Source organism: Macrobrachium nipponense, chromosome 29 (genome assembly GCF_015104395.2).
Source record: "Macrobrachium nipponense isolate FS-2020 chromosome 29, ASM1510439v2, whole genome shotgun sequence".
In the NCBI taxonomy this organism is placed as follows: domain Eukaryota; kingdom Metazoa; phylum Arthropoda; class Malacostraca; order Decapoda; family Palaemonidae; genus Macrobrachium; species Macrobrachium nipponense.
In genome coordinates this window covers 72,543,412-72,569,254 of record NC_061092.1, presented here as the reverse complement: position 1 = coordinate 72,569,254, position 25,843 = coordinate 72,543,412, and the positions used below count along the sequence as shown (strand labels likewise).

At 36.6% G+C, this 25,843-nt stretch overlaps 1 protein-coding gene across 1 annotated transcript; it reads left to right on the top strand.

Moving 5' to 3' along the window:
* The first annotated feature begins 8,378 nt into the window (after positions 1-8,378).
* Positions 8,379-15,865, top strand: LOC135206357 (uncharacterized). The gene is made up of 5 exons (XM_064237776.1): positions 8,379-8,446; positions 9,169-9,281; positions 9,331-13,239; positions 13,325-14,201; positions 15,760-15,865. The coding sequence occupies exons 1-5, from the start codon at positions 8,379-8,381 to the stop codon at positions 15,863-15,865; spliced, it is 5,073 nt and encodes a 1,690-aa protein (XP_064093846.1).
* Positions 15,866-25,843: the final 9,978 nt, after the last annotated feature.

Here is a 25,843-nt window from a genome sequence, read left to right as displayed (position 1 = left end):
TAAAGTAGTGAATGCACGAAAGTGAGAACTTTGGTGTTCTGTATATGGTAAATTTGTATTCTGTCATATCTCTGATTATTAAAACATCAAGAAAAGGAATTTTGTTGTCTGTTTCCCATTCAACTTTAATTTTGATGCTGGGCACTAATGCATTTAATTTTGAAAGGTATTCATTAAAATTGCCCCACCTATTATCCCAAAATGTTAGAATATCATCTACATATCTCATCCACAGCATGTGTTTGGATTTTATTGTATTTATTACTGTAGTTTCAAAGTATTCCATGTACAGATTGGCTAAAACAGGACTTAAAGGACTTCCCATACTACACCCGAATTTTTGCTTATAGAATGATTCCCCAAATGAAAACATGTTATTAGATGCACATAATTCAACTAACTTTATTATTTTGTCAAGCGTCAATGGGAAATGATCTGAATAATGAGATAATTTTTCCCTCAAAAACTGAAGAACGTCCTGTACTGGTACTTTTGTAAATAGGGAATCTACGTCAAGGCTTAAAAGTTTTATGTTGTAAAGTGGTATATGTGCTTCTCTGAATTTGTAAGAAAAATCTTTAGAATGTTTAATGTAACTGGGAGAAAAAGTGCCTAAAAAAGGGGAAAGGAGGCCAGCTAACCATTTAGAAATTTTGTAATTAAAAGCTCCGGCACATGAAACGATGGGTCTGAATGGAAGATTGTCTTTTTGAGTTTTGGGAAGGCCATAAAAGTAGGGGAGTTTAGGATTAATTACTTTAAATTTCTCTAATAGTTCAATACTCTTTTTGTCTTGGTCAATTAATCTTACTTTCCGAAAAAAAATTCTGTGGGGACGTTTTAGATGGGATTTTTCGTCAGTTTGTCGTAAGTATTTGTGTCACTAAGGAGTTGGTTGATTTTGTCGAGGTAGAAGTGTTTGTCCATTATTACGATTTTGCTGACTTTGTCTGATCTACTTATTATAACATCTAACTTTTTTAGCAAGCGGATGGCTATCATAAATCTACGGGGAACAGGATATTTCTTATTTAGGTCAGTTAAAGCATTTAGTAACACTCCTTTTAAACATATCTCTTCACGGCTGTAGTTTCTGTCAGATATGAATTTATCAAAAGCCCCTATGAAGTCTAGGTTGTTTTTGCGGTCTGGCATAAGGGCAAAGGATAAGCCTAGATTTAAAACTAAATGTTGATTTACAGTAAGGGGGTTGTTGGATAAGTTTAAAATTTTGTCTTGTTGATCAAGATTATTCCATACGCTATTGTTTATTAAGTTATTTAACTTGCGTAAAAGTCTGTTGGAATGAGTCACGCTATTATAGGCAGCAATGTCAGAACAGAATGATATCAGATACCTGTATATGTGGTCCATAGTGAGGAGGCGAAGATTAGACTGAGTTCCATATATCACTTTGCGAGTATGAAGATGTCGTTTTTTGTGTTGGTGATTCTTTCCTCCAGGAAAATCTTATATGAGAGAGGGAAGGGGTCCATCTCCCGAATCCGTACATTTTTGGTAGTACTTGTTCCTTGAGGCATTCTTCTAAAAAGTGTTTTTGATTTTTCAGCCGGTGTAGTCTGATCAGTTCTTTCTCAAACTTGCGACCCCCTCAGGACAAGACCAGAGATATGGCCAACAATAAAATAAAAATTCCTCAACTGGAAAGGATTAAGACGGTGACTCAGACCCTCAGAAAATCTAACCCATTTGCATTTACTTACCCAAATACCTTAGCCAAATCCCTGATTAACGTCCAACAAAAGACATCCCCCAAGGACACAGGGGTTTACGAAATCCCATGCCAGGACTGTGAACAATCTTACATCGGATTTACAGGAAAATCAATTCCCCAGAGATTAATACAACACAAACGGTCAGTTAGGTATGGGCAACAGAACTCAGCTATTTTCAACCATGTAACTGAACATAACCATAGAATAAACTGGAATTTGCCACGTATTATTTAAATAAAAGAGAGGCAGGTAATGAACATCTCAAAAGGAGCATGGGATTCAGATGTGATCGACAAGATTTTCATTCAACCAGCGCTTAAGAAGATTAAAGGAAGATTATCAGCAGGGGTGAGCTAAATTGGCTTACCTGTGGATGGATATCTTTGTATAAATACCACCTTTTCTGCAAACTTTTCTCATTCATATACCTGAAGAGAGAGACAGCAGTCTCTGAAATATAGTATTTTTCTTTCTATATTTTGGTGTTTTTATGGGCTCCTTTTATTAGATGGAATTCTGTTGTAACAGAACATTTATACCAGTCATATATATATATATATATATGTATATAATATATATTATATATATATAATATATATATATATATGCAGTATATACTTGTCTTTCCCATCTGAAGCTGTTGCAGAATCCAGGCGTTTGCAGTACAGGTATATCCCTCCACTGTCGGTCCTTGTTGGTTTGGAGGAATGTCATAGGTCACTGGAACACCACCTTGAGGACACTGAGATGAAAATAAATCATGTTTAGATTTGCCTCCGTCTTTTGATAATTAACTGATGATTCTAGAATGATATCTTGCAGGCTTTCCTTCACAGGATTTCTCAAAGCCTTTGATTATTTATTCATGCTGTAAAGACCCAAAAATTATGCAACATGTCAAACACTGTACTAGTTGCCATTGTACTAGCTACAGGTGATCATCTTTGATGTGAAATCCCTCAGATGTTCTCCCTGTCATAAGAGGCAAATACAGACAAGTTCTAACAATCAACCAATTTCTTATTGACAAGTTTTAGGTAGCTATGAATATGCTAGTTTTTCTGTTGTAACCATTGATTAGATTTATAAAACAAATCGGGTGTTTCTGGCATGAATTATTATACCCTTCTGTATGTCCAGAATGAAAGGTCTTAATTTTTTATTTTATTTTAAGGACCAGAATTGAAAAACAAGAGTAAGTGAACCAACCTTAACTCAGTATTACACAATGAGGAGACAGAAGTATGACAGCCTCATAATTACACATTAACCCTAGATAGGTTTCGCTATTTTGGTACCCCTTTAAAGGTGCGTAGAGTCGAGCTTGACCCGAACGGCCAGAAAAATTTGTGAAAATTCAAAAACTGTGGCTATGCTGTATATTTTAATTTCTAAAATCAATTTCACCATTGCCGAACACTACTGATAAGACAAATGATACCCATACAAATTAAATATTTATTACAAATATATTAAGAAAATAAGTATATAAAAAAATAATTTTCGAAAATATTTACAAAAAATACAAAATACGCTATATACACACAAACGTTGAGGAAATCCTTCCTAAAACTATTTATTACAAATATGTTAAGAAAATAAGTATATACAAAAAAATAATTTACGAAAATATTTACAAAAAATACAAAATACGCTATATACACACAAACGTTGAGGAAATCCTTCCTAAAACTATTATTTACAATATGTGACTGCCAGAAAAGGTGTCGGACCCATAGAGGTCAAAATCTGAAACAAGAAAAAAGCGTAATTTTTTTGGCCAAAAAAAAAAGGGCAAAATTTCACAAACAATTTTTTCGGTACCCAAATGAAATAGGAAGTGGCTAATATTTTTATAGAATAAATTCGTATTATCCTAGAACGGAATTATGTAAAATGATCTGCACTAAGATTTAATTTACTGTCATATCAGAAATGTAATTCTCTCTGTCTCTCTCTCTCTGACTCTCTCTCTCTTTCTCTCTCTCTCTCTCTCTCTGTATCTCTCACTCTTTCTCTCATTCTGTCTCTCTGTCTGTCTGTCTCTCTTTCTACAGTGTGTCAATGATTTATTGACATAAGCTGATGTAATCTGTCACCAGGAAAGGCAAAGACCCACTACTTCCCACCCCCTCTCTCCCCCTCTTGTCTCGTAATCATTTCAAGGTCATTTTCTTCGCCTCCAACCCTTCGTACACAAACTTGAGCTTATTGCCATAGAGGTATCAGCAACCTCTAAATTATCATCAATATCATTTTGTAATTCCATTAGAAGTAAGTTGATGACATCCATGCCCAGAGAATATTGCCTGCTGACCATTGTTGATAAGAAATGAAAAAAAAAGAAAAAAAAAGAGCAAAAACTGAGAAATTGGCAATCGAAGTAAATCGAACCAAATGGTAATTTAAGGCATCTCAGCCACAACCAATGGCATGCATGTACAAACACCATCTACCTACAGTTTTAGACAGGAAATGAATATTTGGTAACTTTGCCTTTGTATCCCACACATATTCAAAACAAACATTTACTCAGAAAAGGGGGAAAGACAAAGACAAGGCAAGCGCAGGTTCTGACATGATTGTAGTGTGTCCTGCTAGCCTCTTGCAGATCGATCACACCCAGATTCGAGATAGATGATGATTTATGGGAAAAAAACATGTTTTTTGAAACGCTCCTCGGGTCATGCATGACCCATCGCACCTATTCAGGGTTTAAACAAGGGCAAACCATTGGCTACAAAGTATTACAAAAGATCGAATGGTTTCAGTCAAAGTATTATCTTAGACATTTCTTGAATACTGCTTGAATGAACACCATATTGTCGAGAGTATGCGTGACCGAGGACTAAACTAGGTAATCTTTTGACACAGAGTCAACCACAGTTCAGCATTATAAGTTATGTACCTAACAGAGTCTCCTGCCTATTCAATGGCATAAACTGCACACTTGGGAATAAGTCATAATGTATTTTACCATCTTATCATGGAAATAGATGACTGAAACTTTTCCTGGCCATTATCCCATGAACCCCAGAACCTGCCCCCAGTCAGTTGTTCTCACTGAATATTGGGTCAATGTAATTTTGATTATCGCTTGTCTCTGATGGCATAAATTTTCTAGACCATGTATCTTATTCTATATTTTCTTTTGTTAAAAGGTTTCCATGCTCTTGAAAAAAAAAAGTAGCCAGGTCAGTATAGTCCCACGAGATGACTTATCTGCCCTGCACCATTTTGATCCCTCTTGAGGGAGACTCCATATGACAGAATTTCCAAATTTCGGATTATCTGAAAGTATCATAAATAAATTTCAGTTCTTTTAACAATAAATAGTTTTTTTTTTTAGTGTTTCGAGGTGTATGTTAGGAGCCTGTTTATACCAGGAAGTGACGGTATGCAGATCAAAATCACTTGAAGTTAGCAGCGCAAAGAATAGGGGTGCTGCTGTCCTCATCACTGTAAAACTTTTCTAGTCATCTCCAGATTTGCGGTCCATACAAAAATCTTACAAAAATAAACGTTTCTAGTTTTATTTCCCTACACGATATATTAACTGGTTTGTAAATCGAAAGCTAAATAAGATAAGATCGGGAAACATAATACTAACCTTTTTGGGCTTTGTATAAGTGAAAATGTCCCAGTCAGTCTGGCTGGACGTAGAGGAAAGACCTGACGTAATGGGTGTTGTGTTGAGCAACTCGCATGTACGAGAGGGACCTGAAAAGGGAAGAATTTTACCTTCAAAGTACAAAAGTTAAGTATATCTTAGTATAACCAGACCACAGAGCTAATTAACAGCTCTCCTAGGGCTGGCCCTAAGGATTAGATCATTTTACTAGGCTAGGAACCAACTGGTTACTTAGGAACGGGACCTACAGCTTATTGTGGGATCCAAACCACATTATACCGAGAAGTGAATTTCTTACCACCAGAAATAAATTCCTCTGATTCCACGCTGGCAGAGCGGTGAAGCGAACTTGCAAGGTGTCCCTGAATAAGAGTCAGATCCTACATATAAGCATAGACATACATTACAAGAATCCCAGAGAAAGTAAACACAAATAACGTTGGAAAAGAGATAATGTTGAGGATAACTGTGTGCAAGATATTGTATTTGTTTCAAGTAGAAGGACAACCGAGTTGACGGATGATAAGAAATGGAGCGAGTGAAAGATCTGCCATAAAAAATTACAAACTAAGTATTTGCTTAAATTTGTATATAATAATCTAACATGCAAGGATTTCATATCTAGAAATCACCTCCGTAATTGAAGGACAAGCATTCTGGAATCATGGAGCATCTCCTTGAACAGAGGAGAATCGTCTCTTGCTCTAATGTAAACAGGACTGCACCACTTGTAGTGATGCGCTTTCCTGGACCTGGAAATATCAGAAAAAGCTCAGTTCCTCATAAATCTGGAATTTTTTTTTTCTTCGATTAATCTGATTTCAATAACTGAAAATTTTATCGAATTAAAGAGTAACAAATAACAGTAAAGGGAACTTAATATGTTTAATGCAACCGTATGTTAATACATTAAGTCTTGCTAAAATATAGGACACTTTTGTGGGGGGGGGATAAGATTACAAATTTAAAGACAAACTGAAAATTAGATTCCAAATTAATTCAATGAAGCTAAATCGATGAAACTCCTGTGCATGCAGCAGGAGCTTTAATAGAATTTTCTTGTTAGTAGACATCAGAAAAAAATACTGTGAAATGTCTTGCAATATCAGTGGTCAGTATGTTACTGCAGACTTATCTCTTTTTAGAGCGATAGTTTAAATTAGACTCCTCAAAGATAAATTTTTCCAAGTGTGACAAGTTATTGGGAAGTTATCTGGAGTCACCACTGACTGTCTTGGCCGTCTTTTTTGTGCCGAGATAAAATGCCCACGCAAAATTGCATCTCAAATATAACACTCTACGTTGACAGCAACTAAAAAGGCACAAGGACTTAGTTTTTTATGTCTGTGTGTGCCATGGTTCACAAGGTCTTTTTTCCTAGCAAGTAACTTATTATGATGAGTAGGTCAAAGTGTATCATTTCAAATTGAAATTATAGACACAGAGGGATGGGCAGAGAGGCCATCAGTCATACTGAAGAAAAATGCATACAACAGGGTTTTACTTTGATGTCTCATGAAAAAAGAGAATTCTTGGGAGTGCACTAAATCTTACCTACAGAAACAGATTTCTGAGAGAGAGAGAGAGAGAGAGAGAGAGAGAGAGAGAGAGAGAGAGAGAGAGAGAGAGAGAGAGAGAGAGAGAGAGAGAGAGAGAGAGAGAGAGAGGTACCTGTCTTTTTCCAAGAAAAACCTTGGATTTGCGCTTCTATTTGAGTTAAGAAGTGATGAAGGAGTAGTAATGTGTACACTCGCATCTGATTTACTCTCATGTTTAGTCGTTAACTTCCTTTTGGGCCACGACTTATGGACAAACCTGCAATGTACAGAACAAATTATTCGTTGATGAAATATGAACATTATTTTATTCAAGTGAAGCACAAACTCCTAAAATACACGTTCCTTTCCCCCATGACCATCATACCAAATAAAAATATAGATATACAGTACACGAGTCAGTAATGAATTACCTTTGTACCTACTTACATTAAGGAGGCCAGCCTTGTTTTGCTCTTTCCCTACTTCTACAGAGCTAATCTTGGTCAGTCACTAGTGAACAACTGATACTGCAATTGTCTTTAACCGGGTTTACCAGTCATCAGTAACCTTCACACGCCTGTTCAGAAAAGAATGTTCAAAAACTATTGCCCTTAAATCATGATCCCATTAATGCTGACCAAAATAAAGGGTCGTCACCAGACACTTGGTAGGAATAAGAGGAGGGAAATGTAGGTAAAAGAAAGCCAACTATAAGTAAGTCAATTCTCTGGGTAAAGTTGGTAATTCGATCGTGGCACTCAACCATTCAGTGCTGCTTTAATTAGAGATTAAATGGTATGGTTGATTAATTCGTTAACACTATGAGCTGCCATGGGTCGTATAAGACCTTCTCCTCAGAGATAATAATAATAATTACAATATTTTTTTAAAGAGGGTGGCAGCATCAGTGGAATTGATTTTATATATAGTCTTTTCATTTATTCTTATTACTTTCTTCTCGTAAGGGCTGATATTTGCTAATAGCTGGCCGATGTTCATATTCTGGTTAAGGAAATGGGTTCTAAAAATATTAATTTATTCATATGATAGCTAAAAGTGGTGTAAGATCGCCGTAGAATTCACAAATTGTAGAATCTGGAAATCAGGATTTGTTCTCGTGTGTAGAATATTCTTTGTCGTCTTCTAATGGCGAAGCGGAATTCCAACGTTTCCAACTGTATCATCGGTTCATTCCCAAGGAAGGGTGGGCCTGCTCTGGTTGGAATGGGGTCATTAAACGGTATTTATAGTGTCCCGGGTGCTCTGTCTTGTGAGAGCTAAGTTTGCATAGGCAGAACAAAGGGATTAAGTCCCTGAGTCAATCCGTCTCCCAGAGGTAGATGCTTACATTGGTCTTCGCATGCGGACACTGGAGACTAGGGGGGTAGTACTGGGTAGGTCATTGCCAGTAGATGAGGGCACCACCTGATTGGTCCATTTGATCGGCTCTGGGGAGCTAGCGGGCATCGCCCTATGCACCACTGTCTGGATGAGGGAAGTCTCTTGTGTGGTGTTGAGGCTGGGTCTCTCCTTTCTGATGTGTAGGGCCTCCAGGAGGCGGAGGCAGCGGTGGTCTGCCACCTTTCCAATAATTCTAACATTAAGAATTATGACCTATCGGTAGATCTTGATATTGTGGGTGTTTTTAGCATGATTATTGAGGCGCCTTCCTGAGTGTGGCAAAATGTTCTCTTGTAAAATTGCATAGTTATCATACCAATGTAGGTGCTGGGGTATTCCCAGACAGGGCATTGTATTGGTAGTGTTAATGCAGAAACACAAACCCATCTAGTTGGCAAAACAATGTCGTTACTTTTGTAAGTGGTAGTTAAAGAGTTGAGAGGTGTAAACAAATTACGATTTCATCTCACTTCCTAAAATTATGAAGTCTCTTTCGCAGTTCAAGCAAGGTCTTCGAGGAGTACAGTTGTATATATTTCGTAATTCAAAGGATTCATTTTGGGCACACAGATGTAAGTTTTTTGACGAACTTATATATATTTGCTTTTTATGTTTTATTCATTTAAGCGTTAAAAGGCGTAAATTGATTTATTTGTGACATTTAACATTTGATTGTCCTATAAATATGGCAATGTGATATAGTCAAAGGAGGTTTAAAGTGGCAATGAAAGTGTCTTGTTTAGAAAAGTATATTTAATTAGCTTTGCAAGATGTATTAAGGTACATTATGTCACCGTTATGACTTATTGAATATTATGGGTTATTTAATAATGTATTTAAAGTTTGCAATAATTCCTTTCAGGAATGAACCTACCACTACTACTACTACTACCGCTACTACTACTACTACTACTACTACTACTACTACTACTACTACTACTGTTAACGGAATAAAGGTTAAAGTTGAGTTTCGGAGTTTGTGTCGCCCATAACAATAGTTCATTTATCTTGAACGTGAATACAGATCAGAAAAACAACGTAGAAGACAATGGTGACGCCAAGGAGAAGTTACGCACCCTCAAGAACAACCAGACTGCTGCTCTCCCTGCCCTCACAAAGAAATGGAATGAAGTCAGCAAGTGTATGGAGAAGCCTGATAATCTCCATTTAGTAAAGACAGGGTTAGAGGAGTTTGAGGAAGGGTTAAAGAAGTACAAAGACTGCCACAGTGATTACTTGTCTCAACTACCTGTCAACGAGCACCAGTCAGAAATCAAAAGGTTTGAAGATAAAGAATTGTCTGCCTTAGGATTCAGATTTCAGGTGCATAAATGGATAGCCACAACAGAAGCAAATTTGCAGGATTCTATGGACGGATCTTCACTGCGGAGCAGGTCACATAAATCCAGGAGATCAGTTAAAAGCACGGCATCAAGTGTAAAGTCAGCTCTCATACAGGAGAAGGCAAAGTTGGCTGGTTTGCTTGCACAGAGGGCACTGCTTGAGAAACAGACAGAAATAGCCCAACAACAGGCAGAATTAAAAGCCAAGGAAGATTTGTTAAAGTTGGATGGTGAAATTGAAGCAGCAAGGGCAAGGGAGAAGGTGTTCCAGGAAGAAGTTATTCCATCGACAGACAAAGTTTTAAACCCTGAAACACCAGCATTTGTTCCTAGTCACAATGTGCTTCAAAATAAACCCAATGTCACAGTGCCTTTTCTACCCATGGCACCTGCCCCAGAGTCATTCTACCAAAGTCAGCAACAGTTAGCAGCGGCTATGATGCTGCCTCATGCTGAAGTGACCAAGTTTTGTGGTGATCATCTTGAATATGCATCATTCATGTTGGCATTTAATGACCGCATCGTGCCACACACCACATCAGACTCCAACAGGCTGTATTTCTTAAATCAGCATCTAGAAGGAAAGCCTAAGTCACTCATAGCTGGGTGCATGTTTATGAATGCATCTGAAGGATACATTGAAGCAAAAAGACTTCTGGACAAAGTGTATGGAGATCCATACAAGGTTTCCATGGCATACATAGACAAGCTAACCAAGTGCCCACAAGTGAGAGGTGATAACAGTGAATCTTTGCAGGAATATGCTTTGTATCTTGTGAAATGTAATCATACCATGCAGTCATTGTCAAACATGCAGGTTTTAAATGATTCGCCAAACCTTCAGAGGGTGATTTCAAAGCTGCCAGTGTATATTCAAAGTAAGTGGTTGGATCATGTGATAAATCTCAGGAAGCAAGGTGTTTGTGTGTGTTTCACCACATTAGTGGAATTTGTGCAGAATGCAGCAGAGGCAGCAATGGATCCTGTATTCAGCAGGGAAGCTTTGGGTAAAGTGTGTGTTTTTTCAAAGGCAAAGGTAAATCATGGCTCAAGTCAGACCAAGCAAAAATCGTTTGCAGTTACAGTGCAACCATCAAATTCTGCCAACCAATATACTAGGAAATGCCAACTCTGTAGTGGTCATCATGACATTGAGGAGTGCCTTCAATTTCTGCACAGGAGTGTGGATGAAAGACGAGAATTTGTTAAAGACAACTGTCTTTGCTTCAGTTGTTTGGGCAATAACCACACTTCAAAAAGGTGTCTCAATCGACGGCAGTGCAAGACATGTAATAAAAGGCATCCTACCACTCTGCACATTCAGAACTTTAGGATGCTTGACAGCAACAGTGCAATTGTGTCACAAGCTACTGCACAGTTTGAAAGTACAGGTCAAGGTTGTGCTAAGGGTCAAGATGGTACTCAAGGTGAAGGTCGCACTCCAGGTCAAGGTAATACTCAAAGCCTAAATAATGTGAGGTCTTTTGCATGTACAATTTCTGATACAGTGTTGCAATCAATCTTGCCTGTGCAATTAAGTGTAAAGGGTAGTGACAATGTAGTACAAACTTATGCCTTTTATGATACGGGCAGTACAGGCTGTTTCATTAAAGATAGTATCAAGGATCAATTAAACTGTAAAGGTATTGAAACAGCTATCAAGTTGCAAACAATGCATGGGACTGATATGGTTAAAACCTTTATTGTAAATGGTCTTGTTGTTGCTGATATACATGGTAATAATGATGTATTGCCAAAGGTATTCACACAAAAGGATATTCCTGTTAATCATGATCAAATTCCAAGGTATGAAATGTTAAAGGATTGGCCTCATTTATCAAGTGTTATTAATAAGATTCCAGTGTATCAGCCAGAGTTAGACATAGGAATTTTGATAGGTAGTAACTGTCCAACAGCTTTACAACCTTTAGAGGTTGTACCCACTTCAGGTTATGGCCCCTTTGCAGTAAGATATTTGCATGGATGGACAGTTAATGGGCCTGTACATGTTAAGGTTAGTTCAAATGGGGTTTCATGTCACAGGTTACTTGTATCTGATGTTCAACATGTTACTGACTGTATTACTGTTGAAAGTATCAGGAAGTACTTTGAGTTAGATTTTTCAGAAAGGGATCTTGGGTCAGTTCCTGATGAGCGTGGCTTATCTTTTGAGGACATAAGATTTGTGAAAAGGTGCCAAGATGACATTGAATTTAGAGATGGTCACTTTCAGCTACCCATGCCTTTCAGAGATCTCAATGTGAATCTTCCTAACAATAAGAAGCAGGCTATTAGCAGAGCTAAGTGGCAAAGGAGGAAGATGAAGAATAGTGAAGATTACAGACAGCAGTACACAGCATTCATGGACAAGTTGTTTGAAAAAGGCTATGCTTACAAGATCCCAGATGATGAGGTCAATAAGATTCCTGTTTGGTATCTTCCTCATCATGCAGTTTTTCATCCCAAGAAAGGGAAGATTAGGATTGTTTTTGACTGTAGTGCCAAGTTTGAAGGTGTGTCATTAAATGATGTTCTGCTACAGGGTCCAAACCTCACCAATTCATTGACAGGAGTACTCATTAGATTCCGGCAGGAGGTTTATGCATTCATTGGAGATATTGAAGCTATGTTCTTTCAAATAAAGACTCCACCTGAGAATCAGGACTATGTTAGATTCTTGTGGTGGCCTAATGGTGACATCAATCGACCTCTTGAAGAATTCCGAATGGCTGTTCACATTTTCGGAGCAATCTCATCACCGAGTATTGCAAATACTGCATTGAAGGCCACAGCAGACAAAGCAGATGAGAAGTATGATTCAACTGTTGGCAGCACCATAAGGCACAATTTCTATGTTGACAACTGTTTGAAGTCATGTGCTGATGTTCCTACAACAGTGAAGTTGGTGAAGGATTTGGTATCTGCAACTGGTGAAGGAGGATTTAGGTTAACTAAATTTGTCAGCAATTCAATTGATGTCCTTAAAGCTTTGCCTGCTGAAGATTGTTTGGTTGAAAGTGACAAGTTTAATCTTGACATGGAGAGTCTATTGACAAGAGCCTTAGAAATGTTATGGGACCTTAAAGAAGACTCATTCAAGTTCTCAATTGAGCTCAAGGATAATCCATTCACAAGAAGAGGATTGTTATCAACTATCTCATCATTATATGATCCCCTTGGGTTGCTCTCTCCAATCATCTTACCAGCCAAGAAACTGTTACAAGAATTATGTCAAGTTGAGAGTCTGGACTGGGATGAGAGGATTCCAGATGAGCCAGCTGAAAGGTGGCAACATTGGATACAAGGTCTTCATTTACTGGAGCAGCTTTCAATACCAAGATGCTTCAAGTCAAGTGGTTTTGGTAATGTGACAGGTTCAAGTCTTGTATTATTCAGCGATGCAAGTACAGTTGGTTATGGTGTTGCAGCATATCTTGTTCATCACGATGGAAACCAAGTTCAGTCAAATCTTGTCATGGGAAAATCAAGAGTATCTCCCAAAAAGGTGGTGACTATACCTAGGTTAGAACTTACAGCTGCAACTGTCTGTCAAGGTTGCTCAACACATCCTGAAGGAGTTGGAGTTTACTGTTGGCAAGGTAGTGTACTACACAGATTCAACAACAGTCCTTCACTATATTCATAGCAACACTAAAAGGTTCCCTGTTTTTGTAGCCAACAGAGTCAGGGTTATAAGGGACTACTCCCAGCCTGAGCAATGGAGATATGTAAACTCCAGTGATAACCCTGCTGATGTGGCATCAAGAGGTATTAGTGTACATCAGTTTTTGCAGTATGACGAATGGTTTCATGGCCCATCATTTATTGCATCTGATTATTTGCCTTCACAGGAGTATGTGTGTGCAGATTGTGTTGATGGTAAGAGTGAGCATGTGTCTGCGGTCACAATTTCTGAAGAACATCATGGGTTTACAAGATTGATTGAATATTTCTCTTCATGGTCAAGGTTACAAAAGGCAGTTTCTGTATTTCAACAACTAAAGTCAATCCTTAGTGGTAAAAGGAAAGGTTGTGTAACCACTGATGCTGAAAGGGCAATCATAATGTATGTTCAACGGGAGGTGTTTGGTGATGAAGTGAAGGCTTTATCAAGGGAATTGTCAGTTGGCAAGAGTAGTCCAATGTATAAGCTTGATCCCTTTCTTGATTCTGAGGATGGCTTATTGAAGGTTGGAGGTAGGATAAGAAGGTCTGACATTCCACAGTCTGCCAAACATCCCATACTGTTACCAAAGAAGCATCATGTGACTACATTGTTGATACGACATGAGCATGAATTATTAGCTCATTCAGGTAGAAACCATGTTCTCTCAAATCTAAGGCAGAAGTATTGGATCATCAATGCTAATGCAACTGTCAGGAATGTGTTATTTCATTGTGTTACTTGCAGGAAGTTGAAAGAACCAGCTTTGAGTCAAAAGATGGCTGATCTTCCAGCAGACAGATTGGAACCTTCACCACCATTCAGTAATGTTGGTATTGACCTCTTTGGACCCTATTACATCAAGGAAGGAAGAAAGGAGTTAAAGAGGTATGGTGTGATATTTACCTGCTTGGTTAGTAGGTCAATTCATATTGAAACTGCAAACACTTTACAATCTGACTCTTTCATAAATGCTTTGCGAAGATTTGTTACTCGAAGAGGTCATCCCAAGGTTATCTGATGTGATAATGGAACCAACTTCCATGGGGCTGAGAGAGAACTTAAGGCAGCTCTTGATGAGATGGAGGAAAAGAAGATTGAGAAGTATTTGTCGCATCATCATATTAAATGGAAATTCAATCCACCTGCAGCAAGCCACATGGGTGGTTGTTGGGAGCGCCAAATCAGAACAGTTAGAAAAGTGTTGTCAGCACTGGTGAAGGAATTTGGTGAAAGGCTAAATGATGAAAGTTTACGGACTCTGCTTTGTGAGGTTGAGAGCATCGTCAATTCAAGACCGTTAACCACTGTTAGTGACAGCGTAGATGACCTTGAGCCACTAACTCCAAACCATTTGTTGATTCCAAAATCTTATGTGATCCCTCCCCCTGGCTTGTTTCAAAAGGATGATGTTTACATGAGGAGAAGGTGGAGATGCGTTCAATATCTGACCAACCTGTTTTGGTCAAGATTTAGAAAGGAGTATTTGAGCACTTTACAGACTAGACAAAAGTGGAATGAACCAAGAAGAAATCTAATTGTTGGCGATGTGGTCTTGGTAAAGAGTGACATTGAGCCAAGGAATCAGTGGCCAATGGGGCGAGTGATAGAAGTATACCCTGATGACAAAGGAACAATTCACAGTGCCAAGATTAAGACACTTTCTTCGGTTATTGTCCGTCCTATTCAGAAGCTAGTGTTATTAGTTGAAGGCTAGGATTTTCATGTTAAATGTAACGTGATATTATGTTGTTCTTATGGCCTATCATTTGATATTATATATTATTTGAGTTATGAAGATGTTTAATTTTGTTTAGCTGAATATGTGAATCATGAAAGTGTTTTGAATTCAGAGTTTGTATTGTAACTTAAAGGTTATTTATTGTGTCTGCATGAGTAGGTGTATATTTTGATAAACAGGTTTAATCTGTTTATGAGGCTGAGTATGTTAATGCAGAAACACAAACCCATCTAGTTGGCAAAACAATGTCGTTACTTTTGTAAGTGGTAGTTAAAGAGTTGAGAGGTGTAAAAAAATTACGATTTCATCTCACTTCCTAAAATTATGAAGTCTCTTTCGCAGTTCAAGCAAGGTCTTCAAGGAGTACAGTTGTATCTATTTCGTAATTCAAAGGATTCATTTTGGGCACACAGATGTAAGTTTTTTGACGAACTTATATATATTTGCTTTATATGTTTTATTCATTTAAGCGTTAAAAGGCGTAAATTGGTTTATTTGTGACATTTAACATTTGATTGTCCTATAAATATGACAATGTGATATAGTCAAAGGAGGTTTAAAGTGGCAATGAAAGTGTCTTGTTTAGAAAAGTATATTTAATTAGCTTTGCAAGATGTATTAAGGTACATTATGTCACCTTTATGACTTATTGAATATTATGGGTTATTTAATAATGTATTTAAAGTTTGCAATAATTCCTTTCAGGAATGAACCTACTACTACTACTACTACTACTACTACTACTACTACTACTACTACTGTTAACGGAATAAAGGTTAAAGTTGAGTTTCTGAGTTTGTGTCGCCCATAACAGGTAGACAACCTTAGTTTTCTTGAGTGGGTCCTGCACCACGGGGGCTGGAATGTTTTTCATGATCAGGCCACTGGTCTTCTTGGTTTTGCAATAAATTATCAGTTTAACCATAAAGACGTTCCTTTCTATGATGTTGCAAAGGGCTCACTCATTCTCTGTATTTCTTGTGAAATACTCCCTTTTAAAAGAGAGTGACCTCTTCAAGAGCGGCGGGGTGAGGCACCTGCTGATACCATTTATCGAAGTTTCTTCGAATGAATTTTGTTTGTTAATTAAAACCTGGGCAACACTCTAATTCAATGTGTGTGTCCTTCTGAGAAGAGCAGTGTGAGAGAGGTCTCCTGATGAAGGCGCTGATCGCAGTGAGCTTGTATCTCTCTGGACACTTGCTCCTCCCGTTCAGGCACATGCCAAGGTTCGTGGGTTTCATATACACTTGAGTTACAAAGCACTCCTCTAGTTGCTTGACGAGAATATCAAGGAATGGGAGGCGATGGTCACAGCAATGTTCGGTGGTGAAGTTGAGTCTACTGTGGTCATGGAAGGCTTGTCACAGGTGCTGTATTTCTTCCACTGTGCTGGCGCTTATAAAGGTGTTGTCAATATATCGGACATAAATAGACGGTTTCTCGATGGCGATGAATACCCAACGTTCCACAGTACCTATGTAGAATTTTGCGAAAATACTCCAAGGGTAGAACCCATCGCTACACCGTCTTTTTGTGCGTACATATAGCCTTTGTGGGTGGAGGTTTTGGAGGGCATGTTCAGGGATGTTTATGGGAGCATGGAGTCGTCTCTATATACATGATCCAGAATTATCTGTATTTTTTCATCTATGGGACGTTCGTGAAGAGGGACTCCACATCATATCAATGCAATAATTCCTCTGAGGGGGTCGTTTTCAGGGCTTCTATAAACTCAGCAGAGGACTTCAAAATGTGGTCATCTGGGATGTAAGGAGTCAAAATAGTATTCAATTTCTTCACAAACTGGTATGTAGGGGCGGGAATCTGGCTAATAATGAGGTATAACAGGTTCCCTCGTTTATGGGATTTAACATTCCCAATCCCCGTATATGTAGCAAATGGTGTCGTTCCCTACAACCGTCAGCACGTAAAAGGCATTGGAAGCTGCATTACAGTCTCAATGATCCTATTAGGCTCACGTTTAATGTCATCTACTTAGTTCTTAGTGATCCATTGAAATTTGCTGCTGTCTGTCAGTATCTTTTGGTGGTATTCTTCAGTGTGAATGAGTACAAATGCCCAAAGGACGGTGACATCCTCTTGAGCTTGGAGTTCTTTGGCTGCTTCCCTCAGACGCCTGTCGATCACACCACTCTTGTAATCACCGTGCTCTGTGAGGGCATCGGCAAAAGTAGAGAATAACTCTTTTAAGGAACAGATGCCTCATTATTCCAGCTTTCCCATAATTTAGATCTTCTTGTAGCCTTACTGCTTACGATGCTTTGCATCAGGGAATTATTGTTGTTTCTCGGTCAGATAATCAGATTAGACATGGTTCGCTTAACAATGATTTTTAAATTACCAATGCAATTTTGTATGAACATCTGCTTGGTGGAAGGGTAGCGAGGAGTGTTTGTGCGGTATCTTAGAATGTCAGTGGGAACAAGTGTGATACGTCTCATGGTATCTCGGGTATAGTTCGCCCAAAGCCATTGTTTATGACGCTTCAGTATTATGACAGCCATAGGTTTCAGGTCGTCCATGATAATGTGGTCCAAATACGGAAATTCATGCACAAATTCCAGCTGATGATTGCACTGGGTCTTGGTTTCATTGTAGAGGATATTCCTCTGCATATTGGTGGCAAGTGTGAATGAGTCACTGGAGACCTTGTACATAGAGCATCCAATGGAAAGTGAGTTCAGTTTGACATTCAGGGCACCTGTGTACGCATTAAATAGGTATGGAGAGAGCATGCCCCCTTGCTGGAGCCCGTTTAGGGAGCTGAAGGTGTACAGCGATACATTACCCCATTTGACACAGAAATGCTGTGTGGAGAGCCAGCAACATAAATGCTAATTAAATAGGTGTGCCTCACTTGTGCAGCTTCAAAAAGACCTTCAGCTAGTGTACCTTCTTAAATGCTTTTCTCACATTTACAAAACAAGGGGAATTAGGCAGGGCTGATGCTAGGTGAAAGTTCAGCAATTCTTTGAGGATGTAGATGCACGCGTCGGGTGAGTGATTTGCTTTAAAGCTGAGTTGGTTGTCCATAGTATGTAGAAAGGGTAGAAGTCTCACTAGAAGAACTGACTTGCGTATCTTTGATGCAGTCGTAGTAATTGCAAATGGGTGATAATTGCCAGGGTCAACTGCATACTTTAGCTTGTTTTTTATTAACATTATTAAGCGAACTAAAAGTAGGGAGCTGGGGAGAAACTGGTGAATTATTCATGCATTGAATAGAGCAACTAATTAAATGTAAATAATCGGATGGCAGAATTTCAAAGCTTCAGCAGGTAGACCATTGCAGCTCAGCATTCCATTCTTAAGTATGTAGTTTTTGGCATCACTGATGTTATCTGGCATAATACGATTGGCAAAATGAAATTGAATTTCAAAAGTAAGGAGCTCTTATATATACATCCCTAAAGGAATCTTGATTGCTTCTACAATTCAGGATAGAACTAAAGTGATCGCTCCACATTCTTGCAATAGCCTCATCACTGATGGCTTCTCCTACTCTTTGTGATAGCTTTTTAGTATTAGGATTTAGGGTTTGAATGTCTTTCCAAAGATGAGGGTAATCGCCAGATTCTAAATTCCTAGACATTGTATCAGCTCTTATTTGCTTTTCATTCAGTTTGTAGTGTTTAAGGACAAGTCTGAACTGCACTCTCACCTGTCTCGTTAGCTGTGCGAAATATACTTCTCTCGGGCTACCATTCTGCTTCAACAGTAAAACATTTCTCGTGAATTTGTATACATATCTTTAACCAAATCATTCCAGCCAGGTATATTATATAAGTTGCAGTGATGAGATTTAAAGGTATCCCTGCCAGAGGAAAGCTTAGCAGAAAGTACATTTGAGTAAAATTCTTTCAGATCTCTCCTGCGATGGTCATTTCTACATTTTGGTTAATGCACAACATGGTGTTTGCCGGTTGAATTACGACTGCTGCCTGGTTTAGTGGTATTCCTAAAGGAGCTGATTTCTGCTGGTTTTTAAAATCCTAGTCAATGGCAGGGGGGTCATCAGTTAGGGGGTTCATGGTAGGTAGGGACGGGGTACTGAATGATTTTTGTAAGCGATGTGATCATAGTCCGTTGTATGATCATAGCCAAAGTTGCAGGCCACAACAGATTCATGAAGTTGTTGGGAGGCGATGCAGTGGTTCATTCAGCCAAGGAGTCGCAATTTGGTGAGCATAATGAGGATAGAAGCAAGTAAGTTCGTTATATAGTTTTGTGGGATTGGAATTAAGATCCCCAATTATACAAATATGATCAGTAGTAGAATTGTGAAGGATACTGTGTAACTCAACTAGGATCATGCAGTATGGATTGAAATTATTGTTATTTTCCCAGACCACAAACATGAATTACTAGAGTCCTCTACTGTTACTTGAAGCCCCAGTAGGCTATCACTCCTATATGTCAACACATTTACCATATTGTCAGACAATGAATTCGAGAAAGCTCTGACATCTTCATGCCGTAATCGCACATGGTAAGGTCATAGGACCAGAGGAGAGTTTTTTGTAATACAATGGTAATTTGAAGTTTTTGCAGAACATGTTTACGGGGGAAATGTTCCGCCTGAGGCCAAAAATATTCCAAGAGATTATATCTACTGTATCCAAAGCAACTCTCGAAGATGGAAAATGAATGGGTTTATCATTTGGGTGGATGGGGTATTGGCCAACTGGAGAACTTGCTCCTAAGCCCTTGCTCGGGGTGTCAGTAAGTTCCCGTCCCGGATGGTTGGTTCTGAACTAGGTTATATCTATAAACTTTAATATTAGGGCGGAAATTCTTACTGTTAAGAACGTTAGGGTGTTGAAATAACCAGGTGATCCTGTTGGTCACTTTATGTTTAATTTTCTATGGGAGGGTTGGAGCCCGTGAAAAACTTGACTCTCTCTACTATGGCGTTTAGCTTCATCAATGAGCATGAATTGTGAATAACAATTGTTGGGTTTTGGTCCAGTCAGGTTAACGAGAGGTTCTTTTTTTTCTTACTTTCTTGTGCCTGCCAGACACCAGTCCTTTCATGATCATTCCCATCCTTATCCACAACAGGGGGTTTTGCGAGGAGAGAGAGGGTTGGAAAACTCATGAGGGCTGGTGATCATCACTGAGGATCTATAGTCCATCAGAGGCACTTGAGAGAGAGAGAAGGTTGGAAGTCCATCTGATGGAGAGAGGGTAGTTCCCACTTAGGAGGGTATGACCCCCTCGACTTCACATTGCACCCTAACTTCTCTTGTGTTGTTGGGAGGTCATGAAGTAATTGATGCCACATTCAAAGGAGTTTGGTGGCTTGCTGTGTAATTGTCTAATGATTCCTGCTCTTCTTTGATGGCATCCCAGATTCGTGAAAGACTATTATTTTTTTCCTCAGTTTTAAAACTATTGGATGACTCCTGTAATCTTTTGATCACGTCCCAGATCAGTGATAATTTGTCATTTGCTCATTCAATTTTTTCTGATGTCTCGTCAATTTTTTCTGAAAGGGATTTATTGTTTTGAAGGCATTTTCCATCGTATGGTACACTGCAGGTAGGATTGGATCAGCAAGCCCCTTTGGAGGCAGTTTGTAATGGTCATCAGCATAGATTTCCACCGAACAGGTGATATATAATATTTTCTTGAGAGAGGATAAGTTTTTCGTGGATCGCTCCTGGAATGGAATTTGATTTAGGCATAAAGCCAACAGTGTGACCTACAGGGTCATTCAGCTCTATGATGACAATGAATGAAAATGGAAATGATATAAATGACGAGTTTAATGAAAATGATATAAATGACGAGTTTAATGAAAATGATATAAATAATGAGTTTAAAATAAATACTCTAAAGATCAATGTTTAAAATGATAAAATCGAGATTTGATTTCTGATGGAATTAAAAACTGCCATAAATAAAATTAAAAAAGATACATCTCTATATGAAATTACAAGATATTTTTATAAAAATCACAATCCCTTGAAAAACATTAATCAGGGCCAACATCAATGTTGTCTCCTAAAATTTCAGTCATGGCTTTACCATCTAAATGGTACCTCCACCTCTCATTTACATACCTGGTGAAGTTGACCAGAATGTGCTGAACTGTCAAAGGGCTGCCACAGTGAACACACACACTGGAGCACTACCACCATCAAGAAGAAAACTGCGTGTTAGCTGTGACCAGTCCCCAATCTTATTAAAATAGCTTCAGTCCTCCAGTCACTTTGATAGGATGATTACCTAAAACCTCTTTGAGGTCTAATAGTTTTTAATTTCTTATTATTACCCAGAAGGGGAAATGACCATCGCTCCTGCCACTTACTTAGTATAGAATTGCAAATAGAGATCTTCAAATCTGAGTGGGGTGCTATATTTATATCAATTTCTCCTTAGGTACAGGTATTGTTTGCTTCTCTGTCTGCTCCTTCATTCTTGGGATCCCAAGATCGCCGTTAATTTCCTCGTTGGAGAAAGGCTCCATTAGCCGATTGTATAGCAGACTGGACCCCGGAATGGTTCGATTGGTATTACATAAAGTAAGGAAAATTGTCTGCGAGTACAGAACTTCTGTGTAGGGCAGAGGCATTTCTAAGTGCTAGAGTCACTAGAGCGGCGGTTGGAGGTTGGTCAGATGACATTTTTGTGGTAGAAAGGGCCAAGCACTACCACATACACAGCACTCTTTTACCCACTTCCCAGGGCCAATAGGACTCGAGAAGTTGTAACTTGAAAGATTTCGAAGGCACTGATTAGAGCAGAATGTAGATTAATATATCTGCAATTACACAATTATACAATAGAATCAACAGAAATGTAAGTGCTGATGGGAAAGGATTGTAAATGAAATATCTTACATGCCAATAATAGTCTTGTAATTCTGTTTCATGACAAGATATCTAATGATTGCAATAATCTTGCTGTAATTCACTCAAGAAAGGTGACAATGAAAGTTAGCAAGAGCATAGGTGACTCAATTAATTTACATGCATTATTAAAGGTTTTTGTTTAACTGTTTCTGATACTATAAAGTTTCAGTTATAGGTTTTCATAATAAATGAAATTCACAGCTATAACTATGAAGTACCATATGGTACTTCGTAGTTATTGGTATAAATTTCATTTATTCTAAAAACCTATAACTGAAACTTTATAGTATCAGAAACAATTAAACAAAAAGCATTAATAATGCACGTAAATGAATACAAATTACGATTACAGCTCATTTTCTTTTTAATATCCAGTAGACAGACAAATTCAGACAAGCAAGATGATATCCTTTCCAGATATCAATTTTGGGGCATCCAAGCCTGTTCGAAGAATGGAAATTACCTTCTGGAAAGAGAGACCGATAAAAGATTGGAATATTTGGAACTTGCTTGTTTTAACAATGATTTTAACAAGAGGCTCCGGAAAGCGGTGTTGGAAGATGCCACCATTTCGCCCCCTTGAAATTTACTGATAATCAAACCATGACATTTACTACTTGTAAGTACTATGTAACAGACTGCGTATATTCCAAAGAATTAGACAAATTTGAAACCAGCATGGCAAACTACTAGATGATACATGACCAATTGCTTTGGGTAATGACTACCAGATAATGACAATTACCCCGAGTGACAAAACCCCGTAAGTATTGATTGACTGGACGAAAATGCTTTTTTCTCGTATGTAAACCATTTTTCTTTTACACTAGCAGCTGTACCCGTCCTTCGGACCTGTTATCGAACGCACACTCACTTCTAAATGACCTGGAAGTACATCTTTCCTTAGCTGCTGCGTCGCTGACTGGCTCATCAGGCACTGCCAACCAACGGCAGGCTATTACATGTTGCGACAGGTTGCTCAGGAAAGATTTTCATAGCAAGACCCCCATAAACTGCCCTTGATAAAATTCAGCATATATTTAAACTCTGATATTTATGTTAAATGTATTACTAGTCATTTGCGTTGACTCATATTACTAAATTTGAATGCAATTGGCCCATCTTTGACCCTATTTGCCCTAATTTCCAAAGAGGGGCTGTGCACACCCATGCTATCAAAGTCGGGGTAGGTGGGCTATACCCCCCTTCTCCCCTGGTTGGTAAGTCGAAAGGGCGTAGGCCTCCAGCCCCCTAATATTGTAGGAAACCCTTTAGCCCCATTCTCAGGATTGGTTGGACCACCTTACTATTGAGGGTACCTTTTGGCCCCCATATCTGGGCATGCATAGACAACAAACAAACAGACAGAAATTGCCTTATATATAGATGTATAAGTATATATATCTATGTATATATATATATATATCTATATATATATATATATATATATGATATATATATATATAGATGTATATATATCTATATATATATATATGATATATATATATATATATATATATAGTATTATAAATATAGATATATATATATATCTATATATATATATAGATATATATAGTATATATATATATATATATAATATATAGATATTTATATATATATATATATATATATATATATATATATCATATAGATATATATATATCTTATATATATATATATGAATATGATATATATATATATAGTATATATAGATATATATATATAGGATATATATTATTTATATATAGTATAGTATCTATATAGAAGATATATATATATATATATATATATATATATATAGTATATATATATATATATATATATATAAATATCTCTATATATATAGATATATATATATATATATATATATATATATATATATTATATATATATATTAATATTATATATTAAACTATATATCTATATATATATAGATATATATAGTATATATATCTCTATATATATATATATCTATATATAATCTATATATATCTATATATATATATATATATATATTTCTATATTATATATCATATATTATATATATATATATATATATATATCTCATATATATATATAATTATATATATCTGTATTAAGATATATATATATATATATATATTATATATATGATATATATATATATATATATCTATATATATTATAATATATATATAATTATTATGTCTATATAATATATATATATAGACTATTATATATATATATAATATATATATCTTACCCTCTATTACTATATATATACTATATATATCTATATATATATATCCACGATATATCATATATATATATATATATATAACTATCTATACTATATATATATATATATATATTAATCATATATTATATATCTCTAATTTCTCTAATATATATAGAATCTCTATAATATATCTTCTATCTGATATATACATATATATCTATCTATATCTCAAATATCTATATATCTATTACAGATTATACGTCTATTTATATATATATATATATTATCTATTCTCTATATCTATATACTATATAAGATATATATTATATTATCGTATTATTTATATATCATATATCTTACTTATATATATATCTCTATCTCTATTAGATCTATATAGATATAATATATATCTATAGATATCTATATTCTATATATATCTAGATATATATCCTATATCTCTAGATATATTTATATATAGAGATCTATCTATATGTATATATAATTAATAAATCTATATATATATATATATAATATATATATATATATCTCTATGAATAACTTGATCACGAAGTATATAAAACGTGAGTTGCTATGTATAAATAAAGGTTAAAAGTTTTGCCACGAAGGAAAAAATGAAAAAGATAGATAGCAGAGTACTTTCGGTCCTGTTCAGACCCTTTACTATGGCAAACTGATTTTACAGAGGAAAACATAGTCAAAAGAAGGCTTAATATCCAAACTGACACTACAAGATTAGCAATAAGGGCGATTTCACTCTACAGAAACGAGTTAACGCCTGAGGGTAGCCACATCTTGGAAGATACACGCAGTAAACAAGTTATTCTTCCAGAAAACAGTACATTTTGAAAAAACAATTAAGCATACACAATTTAATATCATGAAATTTACACAAATTTTCCAAAAAATTACTATTAATCAAAAGACGAAAGAAAATGTAAATATATATATATATATATATATATATATATATATATATATATATATATATATATATATATATATATATCAAGCAAGAGAAAGAGGGAGAGAGAATATCGAACCAGAGAGAGAGAGAGAGAGAGAGAGAGAGAGAGAGAGAAAGGAACTAATAACTTAACTATATACATGTGGGACTAATTTATTAGTAGTTCATTTATCTTAGGGTCCTTCATAAACATCTTACAAATATATGGGTCCAAGTGGTACATTCCCAGACTAAGATTTAGGTTGCTTTTATTAGAGATTTGTATAATTGCCGATTCCAGTAAATTTCTTGGAACATAATCATTAGATCTAGCAATTACCGAGGTATCACCCCAATTAATACAATGAGATTTTTCACTCAGATGGATGAACAGTGCATTTGAAGTCTGGGCTTTTCTAACTGAATACATATGCTGGATGATTTTTTTTTGTATTTGGCCAGTTCACGAAAATCTCCAGGAATTCCTTATTAAACTTGATAATTTATTCCCTTCTATAAAATTTTGTAGAAGAAAGAAATTGTAATTTGAATTTTCTTGAAGTAACATTCCATAGAAATGATAGAAATTACACCTTTTCAGTCTTTCGAAAATCAACTATAATTGCCTCTTTTGTTCATTACTAGTCTAATCACCTTCAAAATGCTAAATTATCTGTTTTTGTTTTTTTCTGGGATATTCCTAAGGGCTTTACATGTCTGTAGCCA

What these genes read in the sequence shown, in the direction of transcription:
- LOC135206357 (XM_064237776.1), top strand. Translation starts at nt 8,379, where the DNA reads ATGCACCACTGTCTGGATGAGGGAAGTCTCTTGTGTGGTGTTGAGGCT. An exon ending in GGGTCTCTCCTTTCTGATGT is followed by an intron (nt 8,447 to 9,168) that starts GTAGGGCCTCCA and finishes AATTCCTTTCAG; the next exon opens with GAATGAACCTACCACTACTA. An exon ending in GGTTAAAGTTGAGTTTCGGA is followed by an intron (nt 9,282 to 9,330) that starts GTTTGTGTCGCC and finishes ACGTGAATACAG; the next exon opens with ATCAGAAAAACAACGTAGAA.